We start from the raw sequence: 13,664 nt of genomic DNA on the forward strand, positions 1-13,664 counted from the left end.
CAAAATGAAGTGTGATTAGCTTCAACAGATGCTACATGGTCACGAAGATAGTTCATCACCACTGTAAAGTATTGCAATAGATGATTAGCTCATCTCCACTCTCAGTATTGCTATTAGAGCTAGTCTATCCTTCTAATCAAAGAACTCGACGCATGCATCAACATTGGCTAGGGGAACTATGAATTGATGCAGTACAGTAGCAAGAATTTCAAGAAGCTCCATCATTACCAATCAGACTCCAACAGTCCAGTAAAATGATAATAGCCTTTCAGCATTACCAAATACACAGATGTGCTAAAATCTCCTAAAAATGGAGATTAATTTAAAGTACCCAGAATCCCAAATGCAAAGATGGCATCATGTGATGATTTTACAGTTACATCTTAATGCACTCAAGATGGAATATCATAGACAGATTGAGATAAATCCCAGCAGATCATGCAATAAATCAATCATAACTCAACATTCGAACAAGTCACTAAAGCTTCATTCATGTCGAGTCATGCCCCAGACTTCACAAGGTCAAGCACATTAGACTAGTCATTTCTCTCAACAACAAAAAGAGAAGAAGAAGAAGAAGATCACACCCCACTCTTCGCCTAAACTAAATTCACTTTCATAGCTAATCATCCATGAACCCCAGCTCTTTCCACGCCAAACAAAAACAACAGATACTTAACAACACAAATAGGGAAAAAAACTAAACAAAATTTCACAGCGAAAAATCCACACATCTAGCCATTTCCCCCGCAAACAAGTGCTGAGTATCTGGCGTAATCCGATGCAAAAATTCAACATAATCCTCTGAATGAAACTGAGCAAGCTCAACCTGATATGCCTTGCCGGGTCTCTGCATAGCAAGTTCAACACAAACAAAAACATCCCACGTCATATTTTCCAAAAATCACACAGCAAAACAATAGAAAGTTCGAATCTTTAGCATAGCTAACATACAAAAACTTCCATCTTCTTGTGAAGCTCATAAGAGAGAACAAGATGGTGTGTCATTCAAAGCCTGTGTGGTTTCATTGGATGCTTTGGTCCAAAATAAACATTGCCCACATCACCTACAAAAAAAGATCGCATCTTTATATAACTTTCATAAGTTTTGTTAGCTAACAAGCAATGCATAATAAAATTTGGATGCTACGTTATTCACTATTATTGATAGCAAAGAACAAAACAGCTTAAAAAAAGCTTAAAGCTTTTTAACTTACCATCATAGAAATAGGAAATTCTGTCCTTGGAGCGCATTTTTTCAGACAAATTTAGCAGACAAAAGATATACTTTTTAATTCTCTTACAGATTAATAACTGATAAGTTTTCAATATTGTTTTTTAAATTATTTTTTATTTAAAAATATATTCAAATAATATATTTTAAAAAAATTAATTTCAACATTAACGTATTAAAATATCTAAAATTATTTCAAATAAAATTTAAAAAATTCAAAAGATTTTAAAAATACATTTTGGTGCAGGTTTATGTTTTGAATGTTTATATACCTGTACAAGATTGCTACTTTTTCATAAGGACATAAATACCCCTTTTTTTATTAATATTACAATGGTAGCACTTTAAAAGGTCTGCTATTTCCTTCTAAAACCCTAAACCAAAGCAAGCAAAGCTCGCAACTTTGTTTCACTCTCGTTTATAACCTTCTCTTGTCCCTTGAAGTAGTAAAGGAGCCGCCTTTCGTAAACTAACCATGCCTAAGTCTAAGCGTAACAGGCCAGGTTTGCTCTGCCTTTCTCATATTTGAACATATACATGACTGTGACCGTATCTTGTGTGGGCAATTTAGTCTATGAGAGAAAAACTGACTTGTGGGTGTTTGGGATTTTGTTGTTTTAGGCTTAAAAGACAACTGGGTATAACTTAGTCTGGGTGATAGCTGTAGTTTTTGGGTTTAGTTTGTTGAGTAATTGTGGGGATTTTGAACTTGTTTTGATAAACTTTTTTTTTAATTGGGGTTTCAGTATTTTGGAACTTGAGCTTGTGTTGCTCTTGAATTATATAGGCAAGAAAATCTGCGTAATTTCATGCTTTATGTTGCTGTTGGAAAAAAAAAAGAATAAAAAAATTAACTCTTGAGGTCATAGAAGATGAGAATTTGCAATATCGATGATCGGTTTTGTTATTTATAGAGGTTTCGTTGTGTGATATGCAGTTACTTTATCAAAAACAAAGAAGAAGGGGAGGGAGCATAAAGAGTCTATAGTGAATTCGATAAGGGATGCTGTGGAGAAATACAATTCTATTTATGTGTTTAGTTTTGAAAACATGAGGAATCTCAAATTCAAGGAGTTCAGAGAACAGCATAAATTAACCAGCAGGTAGCTTCTGTTTTTCTTTTTGTTTCTTTTTAGTAGAAGACAGGCCACCAGAGATTGTCTTCTCATCAATAAATGAAATTAATAATGGTAAATGTTGATCGGTTTGGGGTTAGATAGTTTGCTTCTGGATTGTTGAATGAAACTCCTTCTGTTGTTTGGGGATGCCGTTAACTATATGTGATTCAAGATAGCCGTCTTCTTGAATGAAACTCCTTGTGTTTTTGTTTTCCTCAAAACTTTACCTCGTTTAAAAAAAAAAACAATTTAGTTCATGGGATTTCAAGCACTTGGCTCTTCAACATCTTACCAACTTGTAGAGCACTTGGTTTTCTATACGTAACCAACTTACTGTTATGGTTTTGTCAGATTCTTCCTTGGGTCAAACAAAGTGATGCAGGTTTCTCTGGGCCGATCTGCTGCTGATGAAATCAGGCCGGGTCTTCACAAAGTTTCTAAGGTAGCATGAACATATACACAGCCATAGTTTCTACATTTTTCTATCTTGATAAAGAATTCTGATGACTTACCTTTTCTTTATGCATTTTTTCTCTTAGCTTCTATGTGGTGATTCTGGACTTTTTCTTACCAACCTGTCAAGAGAAGAAGTTGAAAGGTAACCCGAGTACTTATTGTGATAAATGTTACATCCTGTACTCTATTGGGTTGTTTGGAAATAGAGGAACCAAATAGAGGTCCTGGTGTCTTGCTGTTATCAGAATTATTCCAGTCATCTTTTTGATGAAGTAGAAAGAAACTTTAATTACTCAAATAATTTTTATTTATGTTATTATTTGAATATAAAGAAGAGGAAACCTGATGTTCCTCATTAAGAAAGTGATAACCACTCACATATGTAATGCCTTGTTACCTGTGACAAAAGGGCCATGTTCATAATCTGGTTCTAAAGATGTAAGGCAGTGCCATATGTAATGGGTCAGCGGGGGGGCATATACACTGATCATTTATAATATAACACTTCTAGTTCTTTATTGGGAGCTTGTACTTGAAAATATGTTTATGGATTTGGTTGAATTTCTGGCAATTTTGCGCACCTATTCTGTGATAAAAATACAACTTCATGAGTTAAATGTTTTTAGTTGTTTTTTTGCAGGTTGTTTAATGAGTATGAGGAATACGACTTTGCAAGGACAGGAACCACTGCAGCAGAAACGGTATGCAAGATTTTTTATGGCTGGCAGTAGACTTAAATACTGGTTGAATAGGTTGAACTGTGCCTTGCTGCATTGAATCAAATAACTAGATACATCCATGCACATGTATAATGATTACTATATACATACCCTTTTTGTAATTGACTAAGAAAAATATCATCGTGGATCTTTAATTTGCTATTCAGTCTGTCCTTTTTTAACATCCACTTGAAGTCTCCAGTTTGGAAACAGTCAAATTTTTTATTTCATCTTCATCAAAATATAAATGCCTAGTTTAGATGCATTATAAAATCAATGACCTCCTCTTTTGCACTGTGTATAAGTTCTGTAATTCTAACTTGGTACTGGGTTTTTCAGGTGGAACTTAAGGAAGGTCCCCTGGAACAGTTTACTCATGAGATGGAGCCCTTTTTGCGCAAGCAAGGGATGCCTGTTCGGTTGAACAAGGGTACATAATTGCTTTCTGCTATTTTCTGTCTCTTGCATACCCGCACAACTCACATGCACAAAGGACTTGAGGTCTGTTATTAAATTTATCGTGGTCTGCAGGTGTGATAGACCTTGTTTCAAACTTTGTTGTCTGTGAAGAGGGGAAGCCTCTCTCGCCCGAGTCTTCTCGCATACTGGTTAGTTCTGGCATGGTCTTTAACTTTGCTTGCTAGTTAGCATGCTCACAGTGTGTTTTTCTTTTCTTCTGGTTAAAGATACGTGGCTGATGTATTTTACTTATTTCAGCGCTTGTTAGGCACCAAGATGGCCACCTTCCGACTTCACTTAATTTGCCGATGGAGCCCTGAGGATTTTGAGCTTTATAGAGAAGGTCTAGATGAATCAGATGTTGAATCAGCATAAACCTATGCAACTCATTTGACTATTTGCAATGGTATTCATGTGAAATCAATCAAAATCGTTGAGAGAATACCTGTGTAATTGAAGTTAATTGCAGTAGGTGTTGAATTTTTGTAGTTCAAGGTGATACAGGAGCAAGATCCTTTCTTTGTGTAAGTTGTGGTAATCGAAGACAGCATGTTATTTTATTGTTGAGTTTGATTTATCTTTGAGCTAAATAACTGTGACATTGTTTTTTAAAGTTTTTTTTTTTGAAATATATTATAGTAATATATATTTTTTAATTTTTATTATTTTTATATCCGTCTGTTAATATGATATGAAAAGACTGAAAAAAAATAATTTGAAGGAAAAATAAAAACAAAAATTTTCATTTATTTTTTCAAAAAGCAAAAACAAAAATAAACTAAGAAGAAAAAAAATCGTTTTATCTGGCATTTGCTGCCTCAAAAAATGTTCCTAGGCCCAAATGCTTGTAATTCACTTGTATTTTATTCATTTTAAAACAATAATTAATTTCTAAAAAGTGATAATGTGTTGAAATTTCAATATCTAAACCCTAAGGAGCAAGAGAGTTAACCCATGAGTGGGAAGAACACAAATGAAATTCTAGTTAGTAACTAATCACAAAGGAGCAACAATGAAGGAAAAGGGAATTGAAGAAGAAAACAATTAAGCAATACCATTTCACAAGAAAAAAATAGTGTTGCAGTCTTTGAATTATGGGATTAATTTAGAAATTAATTAATTCCACTAATTTAATTTAACTAGCTTTGAATTCGTTTTTCTTAGTAATTCTAATTGCAAAAGAACACTATACTAAATATTTTTAAATTAATTTTTGGTTTTTTTGAACAAAATCAATTCATGGTTTGTTTCTCATATTGGGTTTGAATTCAACTATGAATAATCTGTCTAAATACTTCATTGAGAAGGAAATTAGTCTCTTTACATGAGAAATTGTTGAGAAATATCTATATGGGAAGAGAAAAAAAAAGAGAATAGAAAAAAAAATATTTTTTAGTTTGTGTGAAAATATCCTTATTAATAGTGGATTTGATTTTCTCTTTCAATTTGTCACAGGTGGTAGTGTAATTACACAGAATTATGGGGCAAAACGTGTAATTTAAACAAAAAAAACCTCGAAAAAAAATAGACCTTCACTGTGTTCTCTCATTCTATTCGCCACAGACAAACTTCTCTGGTCTCTCTCTCAGCATCCAAATCCTAACCAGACTATCTTAAGCTCCATTCATCAAGGTAATCCCTTTTCTCTCTCAATCTATCCATTTCAATATCTTCTCTCAAAACCCTAACCTTTTTGGTTTTTTAATGGACTGTTCCTCATTAGGATTCTTTGAAGTAATCCTTCATTTTAAATTTTTTGAGATTTTATTCAGTTTGGTACTTCAGAATTTGGATTATAGGCTTTGATTATGGTCTTATGATGTTTGTTTGTATCTTTTTTTTTTTAATCTGAACGTAGATTATTGAACGTTTTTAGTTGATGGGTTTCAATTAAATCTGAGAGTTTCCATGTAAATATTTTGTCTTTAAGGCACCCAATTAGTATCTAATTCATGTGAAGATTGTTTTTTTAATTACCCAATTAGTATCTTTTCATGTCAAGATGGTTTCCCTGGGTGCCAAATTAGAATTCTATGACTCTTAATGTGAATTGGGTTGTATTTTTGCATCTGCATTTAATGACTGAAACTGGGTTTTTTTTTATAGGCCCTATTGTTTGGTTATTGTGTTTATTCAATACTTGTTCGATGTTGTTTATGTGTAAACATGATGGATTTGTGCTTGTGCTTAAAAAGATTGGGATTTTTTGTTGTAATTTGAAATTTAAGGATGACAATGGAAGAACCTTTTCGACCACGTGAGAAGCTATTAGAGAAACAGAGATATTTCCAAAGCATTCACAAGCACACATATTTGAAAGGACCTCTTGATAAGATCACCTCTGTTGCCATTCCATTAGCATTTGCAGGCAGCACACTTTATCTTATTGTGAGTAGTCTAGCCTGTAGTTTTACGTACCAACTCTTGTTGATGATTTTCCATGCCTTAAGATGAATTTTGAACATGTTATCTGTTTTTACTTCAGGGGCGAGGAATCTATAACATGTCTCATGGGATTGGAAAAAAGGAATGAGGAGGCAGTTTGTGTCATGATCGGTTTTATGTTCTTTGTGCTCGTGTTTTGAAGGATTATTTGCTTTTATGTCTCATGGATAGTGTTGTTCCTAAGGTTCTTGTTAAATAATTGCATGGTTGCTGGCTGGCTGCAGCTACCAATGGAAGTAGAAACTTCACCGGTGAAGTCTTTGTTCTCTATTTAACCTTTAATGCCTGCACGTTTGAATTTCAGGGTTGCCCTAGTTTTTGGGACCTCTTTGCTAGCTCCGTGTATTCTCATTCAATTTCTCTCTCTTTGCGTCGTTGCATTTGGAAGATGAGAAGGGGGGGGGATGTACACCGATCTCACCAGGCAATCATACCTTGCTTCTTACTTGTTGTGACTATTCGCGCGAGTTACCGAGCGCTTGGTTAGATTTCTTGTGCTTTTTTTAAGAGTGTGGGGTTCAGGTCGACTCAGTCATCTGTGAGACAGTTATTTGAGCAGTTAAGCTGTTGGACCAAAGCCCTCACTGAATACCTGACAGGGAAGACTGAAAATTTTGTAGCCAATATTCTTTTGTACCTTTCCCAATTTATTGCATATTTCCAGGCTTCCAAGCTGAAAATGGGGTGCCGATGTGCAACCAGAAGCTCATTATTGATGACAGGGAAGTGCAAGGACTAGAGTCGTGATGATTGCCAATTCATGAAATAGCCCTGTCAAGGTGAAGTTTAAGGTTCATTGTCACGTCATCAGATCCCCCTAGGCCTCATCAGATTTCCTAGGGATTTTGCCCGTACTTTCCTATTTTCTGGATCAAGCCCTCCAGGTTCATGGATGGCTTTAAAAGACCAAAATTTGCTCAATGAGACCCTTTTGAGAGGATTTAGATCCCATCATTAACATCCTGCGGATTGTTCAAATTATGGCAAAAGTAAATGATGCAGGACAAAGAGAGATTTGAAACTAATAAAGAAAGAAAGAGAAGAAGCTATGAAGATAAGCCAGAAAAAAAGGAGGAGCTGAAGAAGAAAAAAGGTAAAGGAGGAGAATTGCAACTTGTAATAAAATAATATCATTATACACGTACGTGAATCTTGTCTAAGATCTAGTATGTGATGTTCCCATCACTATTTTTTTTTTTTTTTGAAAGATATAAAATCACAAATTCTATGTTAGCAATCACCATCAATCAACTATCTTTGGCTTATTGGGATATTGGAGTGGCTACTGATCAATTAGGCTCACACTTTTACCTTTGAAATTGTTAGAGTTTAAATTCAATTTGTGTAACATCATTCAAGATTTAAGTTAATCAAAAGAGTAATCTAAAGATAATTAAATTTAAATCATGTTTTAATTGAATTGATCTGTGAAGTCAATCAAGTTTTGATAAAATTAATCCTCACTTGGTTTATTATTAAATTATCTTAGATTATATCATAAGTTAATTAATTAGTGAATTGATCATGATTTTTTTAGTATTGTTATTAAATTGTATTTTTTTAACAAAATTTACCTTGATTTTTATAGTTTTTTTGAATGATTTTAATGATATCAAAAATAAAATTTTATAAATAAAATAATATTATTTAATACATTAAAAAATATATTTAAAAAAACAAATTCTGCCGATCTCTCTCAGCTCATCATGAAGGAATGAACAAGCTGACAATTTAATAAATGTTTTGACCTCACTTGCATTCCAAACCCTATCGTGTGGAATGTGGATCCCACCTGGCACAGAAAACGACCGTTGCACACTCTCCCTCGTACTCCTCAAACCCTAACAAAAATAAACTCAAAAACTACAAAAATGTTTTCTTTTTTTAAGAAAAACAAATTCAAATTTCAAACGTTCAAAATCCTGTGATAAAGAAAAGCTGCCACCTTTTCTAACGAATAATCTCCTTCCTTCACTCTCTCCACTCTATGAGTCCATCTTGAGAACTGGACTCTTTTCTTCCATTTCTAGCGCTGTACACTCCACCATTCACATAGCTCCACTTCAAATTCAAGTTCTTGCACCATCAAGACTCTAGCTTTCTGTTCCATTGAGGACCAACCCATGATTTCTGCTTTGATTTTTTGTTACCTTTCTTAGCCTCTTGGTTGAAGAAAACCCATTTTTGAGCTTCGAAGAATTTATGGGTTTTGATTGATTGTAGGTTGAATGATCAGAAGTCCAAACCCTTTTTTGTTTTTTGTGTAGGTTTTATAGAGGTCAAAGTTTGATCTTTTTTTGTTCAACAAAATGAGAGAAGAAAACACAGTTGAAACTAAATCGAAAGCAGTAAAATTTGCTGATCAAAACCAAGCACCAAAGCCACAAAACATTAAAGGAAACAACAACAACAATGGTTCAAAGATCAAGTCTTCATGGGGTTCACATATAGTAAAAGGCTTCACAGCAGATAAAAAGACCAAAACGCAAACAATCACAGTAACAGCCAAGAGACTTCCACTAGCAAGCTCAGAGACCACAAAACAAAAGAACTCTCTTGTGAATTCTCATTCAAGAGTCAAGAGATCACTTATTGGTGATTTAACTAGCTCAGTTACAGGAAGCCAGGTGCACCCACAAGCCTACCAGGCCAATCACAGGAGACAATCTTCAGGGTCAAGAGATTTGTTTGTGGAATTAGACCAATTAAGGAGCTTGCTTCAAGAATCAAAAGAAAGGGAATTTAAGTTACAAGCAGAGCTATCAGAGGTTAAGAGGAATGGAAGAGTAGTGGATCTTGAAAGGGAACTTGAAGCTAGAAGAAACGAAGTGGATGAGCTCTGTAAGAGAATTGGGGTTTTGGAGTCTGAAAAAAGTGGTCTTTGTGAACAAGTGAATGAGTTGTGTTTGATTTCAGAGAAGAGAAGTGAAGAGATATTGAAAAGGGAAGGGAATGAGAGTTCAGTGGGGAATCTTGAAATGGAAGTTGTGGAATTGAGGAGATTGAATAAGGAGCTGCAGATGGATAAGAGGAATCTTGCTTGCAAGCTCTCTTCTTTGGACTCTCAATTGGCTTCTCTTGCCAGGTCTTCTGAGGTACAAACATTCAACTCTTGTTCCTTTCGTTCTGTACGCTTTGTTTACTTGATGAGAAAATGTTGTAGTAGAAAAGAAAATGAAGTTAAGTTTTTCAAATTTAGAAGTTTTCAGCATTAGGGACTGGAAAGAATAATGATTTGAGATAAACTAAGTAGAATCTATGGTTAATTTATTTAGTTTTTTTCTAGAAAACAAAATAGATTTAATTTGGCAATGTTTAATTCCGTCTTGATTTAAAAGTTTAATTCTTTTGGCATTTTTTAATCCTGTCTCGACGATGACAAGTTAGTTCTTTGATCCGTGCTGTAGTCTACATCCATTGTTAGTTACTTTTTTATGATGGGTTCAAGAATTTAATTGGAAAGCAAACAGAGGGCCAATGATGTCAAATTGATGGAATTCTCCTTTCTTTTTGCTTGAAGAGTCTAAGTTTAACATAGCTAGCCAGGATTCATTACTAAACTCTCTCTTGAATTTATCAGAGTGATGTTGTTGCAAAAATAAAAGCTGAGACATCTTTGCTAAGGCACACAAATGAAGATTTGTGTAAACAAGTTGAGGGTCTACAGATGAGCAGACTAAATGAGGTAGAGGAGCTAGCTTATCTGAGGTGGGTCAATTCATGTTTAAGAGATGAATTGCGTAATTCATGCTCAACGATGAATTCTGACAAGGCCTCAAGCCCCAAATCGGTAGAGAGGAGTAATGAATCTGCTGGCTCAATTTCTTGCCAGAGTAATGACTACTTAGAAAGTAATAGTAAAATGAGACTGAATTTTATTAAAAAGTTGAAGAAATGGCCTATTACTGATGAAGATTTGCCAAATTTAGAATGCCAAGATAAAAATTGGGTCCACTCGGAAGATGGGAGAAGTCCTAGAAGAAGACACTCTATAAGTGGATCAAAGATCTGTTTAGAAGATTTGGCACCGAATAGGAGAAGGCAATCTGATGTTTTTATGTGTATAAAGGAAATGGAAAACGAAGTAGAGCTTGTAAGTTCCGAAAAGTATGAGTTGGATATAATGCAAAGACCCCAAATCCTTGCAAACTGCCAAGAGACCAACAAAATTGTAGGTCCATTAGATGTCGAGAAAAGGACTTTGCGTGTTCCAAATCCCCCTCCAAGACCCTCATGTTCTGTTTCTGCTGGACCTAAAGAGGAAGTTCAAGCTCAAGTTCCACTCCCACCACCGCCTCCGCCTCCGCCTCCCCCACCACCGCCTCCGAAGTTCTCAGTGAGGAGCACTAAAGCAGGAGTGGTGCAGCGAGCACCTCAAGTTGTGGAGTTTTACCATTCATTGATGAAGAGGGACTCCAGAAAGGAGTCTTCAAATGGAGGAATCTGCGAAGCCTCAGATGTTGCGAATGTTCGGAGCAACATGATTGGTGAGATTGAGAACCGGTCATCACATTTGCTTGCTGTAAGTGATTTCTTACTTCTAATCCCAAGGTCAATGACAAGTGATTTCATTGAATAGCTTGGATGCCCTTTCATTAAATCGCAGCTCACTATTTGTGTTAAAAAATGTTGAATTTTATTGTGTTACTATGAATAGAGAGGAATGGGAAAAATACTTGTAAGCTGGCAACATTCTAGGATTAATTTGCTGCTGTGAGAATGCAAGTATTGTTTTCTTTTCGACTAATGTCAGATGGATATGAAATGAAAGAAACAGTTCTGAATTTTTTCTTTCCATAGAGTTTGACATTTCTACGCGGTATAGAAGTTCAAATGCTTAAAAGTGATTCTTTCTTTTTCTCTCTCAGATTAAGGCAGATGTTGAAACTCAAGGAGAATTTGTCAATTCTCTGATCAGAGAGGTCAACAATGCTGTTTACCAGAACATTGAAGATGTTGTAGCATTTGTGAAGTGGCTTGACGATGAACTTGGCTTTCTTGTAAGTTTTTCCTGGATAGAATAACTTATTTGTAAAAATTCTAGGCTTTCTTGTAAGTTTTTCCTGGATAGAATAACTTATTTGTAAAAGGATTCCATAGGATTTTATTGCCACAGGCAACGAATAAAGCAAGTTAGGAAGAAAACCCACAAATGCTGTCACGGCTCCGCAACTGCTGTAACACTTTTTACAGCATGTACTTGATATACTTTGAAAGCATTTACATGGGCTACAATCACCTTGAAAATCCATGAAACATGGAATTTGAAGTAGGGAACTTCTATATGCACATGGGATCCATACTTCTCGAGTTGAATTAACAAGGGAAAATAGTACACAGTAATGACAAAAGGATTTCATATCATCCTCGTAATCCATTCGTTTATGTGAAGGTGGATGAAAGGGCAGTCCTGAAGCACTTTGATTGGCCAGAAAAGAAAGCTGACACATTGAGAGAAGCAGCATTTGGGTTTAGTGATCTCAAGAAATTGGAGTCTGAGGTGTCTTACTACAAGGATGATCCCCGAGTTCCATGTGACCTTGCTCTAAAGAAAATGGTTGCTTTGTCTGAGAAGTAAGAATCTGAAATTTTGCACTGTGGCAGATATATAGTAATTTTGTGCCGAATCTCCAGTTTATAAATATATATTAATTGGATATCATCTGCAGGATGGAACATACAGTTTATAACCTTCTACGAACAAGAGAGTCCTTGATGCGCAATTGCAAAGAATCCCAAATTCCCTCGGATTGGATGCTTGACAATGGGATTATTAGCAAGGTAAGCTTCACTAAGTCACTCCATTCTTTTTTTGTTTAGTTTTTAATACTATACAAGTTAAACATTACAAGATTTAGGACAATAAAGGAAAGAAATGAATCATGTTCCTTCTTCTCCTTCATAAGAGGATTGGATCAAAGTACTAGAGGTGAACAAGCAGCAAAGCCTGGTATTGATATGAAAAGAAGTGGCGTTTGGATTAATAGAGTTGAGAAAAGGAAAAAATTAGTCTTAACAATTTAAGATTTTATACTTATGTTAATGCCAAACCTACATACGACTCTAGGCTTTTACTTTCTAAATGATTTCTGGAAATGCTAAACCTACATATGACTAGGGTTTTACTTTCTAGACGCTTTCTGTACATTTTCCAATAACGGATCTTCCTGCCAATCCTTTCATGCTTTTCATTTCTGGCAAGAGGTATTTACTGACTTTCACGTGGAAATGAATTCCTAATTTTGTGTTGCAGATAAAGTTTGGCTCAGTTAAGTTGGCGAAGAAGTACATGAAGAGGGTAGCCACGGAAATCCAGTCGAAGGCAGCAGCAGCGCTAGAAAAAGACCCTGCTCTAGACTATATGCTACTTCAAGGGGTTAGATTTGCTTTCAGAATCCATCAGGTTTGTACCGTGATAAGCATTTTAATGGCTGTTCATTTTATATTTTCTTGTTCTATTAAGCACCAATAAGATACCTGTTTGTGCTAATAGAAAAGTAGCATTTAGAACGTGATTGTTGAACTGAACTGTTTGGTTTGGTTGGCATTTACTAAGAACATAGATAGGGGTAAAGAAACAGCTGAGACTAACAAAGGAAGCGCATGGCAGAAACATCTAAATAGTGTTCATGAAGGGGAAATAGAACGATGCATGGCAGAAGTTATTGATTTTTTTTCTTGCGTTATGCAGTTTGCTGGAGGATTTGATGCAGAAACAATGCATGCGTTTGAGGAACTTCGCAACCTTGCTCACCTGCTTAACAAAAAGTAAAGATGAATGGTGGGGAGTGGGAGCAATTCGGGCTTGCCATCTGAATGAGCTTTACTTGGATATCTAATCTATATTATATAGTGAAGATCTGGCTGGGGTAGTGTATGTATGGTGTGGTTTGCTCAGGGTTTTAAACAGTTGAAAGTTGTACAAGTTTTGTGTGTGATATAGGAAGCAATTTTGTTTGTGCTTTTACTCATTCTTAAAACAAAGGAATGTAAAAATTTGATGAGAATGCGTACACCTGTTCATACTCAAGTTTGTCTACTTAAGCCCCCCTCGCTGTTTTCTGGGCACACATGGCTCTCATGGACAGTTTCTTCCCAAGGTTGCTCTTGTTCAGTTAGCTCCTTGGCTTGTTTTGAATTCTCTTGACAAATTAACCAGACAAGGCAAGCAAATTCTTTAGATCATCCCTGTCTGGAAAGCTACTGGTCAAGCAAGCTTGGGAAGTTGTTGAC

At 35.4% G+C, this 13,664-nt stretch overlaps 3 protein-coding genes across 3 annotated transcripts; all 3 read left to right on the plus strand.

Moving 5' to 3' along the window:
* The first annotated feature begins 1,581 nt into the window (after positions 1–1,581).
* Positions 1,582–4,546, plus strand: LOC133703421 (uncharacterized). The gene is made up of 8 exons (XM_062127908.1): positions 1,582–1,737; positions 2,172–2,337; positions 2,704–2,794; positions 2,892–2,950; positions 3,449–3,509; positions 3,867–3,957; positions 4,059–4,135; positions 4,245–4,546. The coding sequence occupies exons 1-8, from the start codon at positions 1,710–1,712 to the stop codon at positions 4,359–4,361; spliced, it is 690 nt and encodes a 229-aa protein (XP_061983892.1). The 5' UTR covers positions 1,582–1,709; the 3' UTR covers positions 4,362–4,546.
* Positions 4,547–5,472: 926 nt separating this feature from the next.
* On the plus strand, positions 5,473–6,766 carry LOC133703031 (uncharacterized). Its single transcript, XM_062127424.1, has 3 exons — positions 5,473–5,618; positions 6,215–6,374; positions 6,472–6,766. The coding sequence occupies exons 2-3, from the start codon at positions 6,216–6,218 to the stop codon at positions 6,517–6,519; spliced, it is 207 nt and encodes a 68-aa protein (XP_061983408.1). The 5' UTR covers positions 5,473–5,618; position 6,215; the 3' UTR covers positions 6,520–6,766.
* Positions 6,767–8,343: 1,577 nt separating this feature from the next.
* LOC133702984 (protein CHUP1, chloroplastic-like) lies at positions 8,344–13,461 on the plus strand. The gene is made up of 7 exons (XM_062127358.1): positions 8,344–9,526; positions 10,012–10,953; positions 11,300–11,431; positions 11,824–12,005; positions 12,101–12,212; positions 12,685–12,834; positions 13,123–13,461. The coding sequence occupies exons 1-7, from the start codon at positions 8,741–8,743 to the stop codon at positions 13,201–13,203; spliced, it is 2,385 nt and encodes a 794-aa protein (XP_061983342.1). The 5' UTR covers positions 8,344–8,740; the 3' UTR covers positions 13,204–13,461.
* Positions 13,462–13,664: the final 203 nt, after the last annotated feature.

Source organism: Populus nigra, chromosome 9 (assembly GCF_951802175.1).
Source record: "Populus nigra chromosome 9, ddPopNigr1.1, whole genome shotgun sequence".
NCBI lineage: Eukaryota > Viridiplantae > Streptophyta > Magnoliopsida > Malpighiales > Salicaceae > Populus > Populus nigra.

Excerpts from the sequence above, each read along its gene's own strand:
- LOC133703421 (XM_062127908.1), top strand. The coding sequence starts at position 1,710 with ATGCCTAAGTCTAAGCGTAACAGGCCAG. Across the intron at positions 2,338-2,703 it reads CAGCATAAATTAACCAGCAG|ATTCTTCCTTGGGTCAAACA; the intron begins GTAGCTTCTGTT and ends TGGTTTTGTCAG. Across the intron at positions 2,951-3,448 it reads TCAAGAGAAGAAGTTGAAAG|GTTGTTTAATGAGTATGAGG; the intron begins GTAACCCGAGTA and ends GTTTTTTTGCAG.
- LOC133703031 (XM_062127424.1), top strand. The coding sequence starts at position 6,216 with ATGACAATGGAAGAACCTTTTCGACCACGTGAGAAGCTATTAGAGAAA. Across the intron at positions 6,375-6,471 it reads GCAGCACACTTTATCTTATT|GGGCGAGGAATCTATAACAT; the intron begins GTGAGTAGTCTA and ends TTTTTACTTCAG.
- LOC133702984 (XM_062127358.1), top strand. The coding sequence starts at position 8,741 with ATGAGAGAAGAAAACACAGTTGAAACTAAATCGAAAGCAGTAAAATTT. Across the intron at positions 9,527-10,011 it reads CTCTTGCCAGGTCTTCTGAG|AGTGATGTTGTTGCAAAAAT; the intron begins GTACAAACATTC and ends TGAATTTATCAG. Across the intron at positions 10,954-11,299 it reads GGTCATCACATTTGCTTGCT|ATTAAGGCAGATGTTGAAAC; the intron begins GTAAGTGATTTC and ends TTTCTCTCTCAG.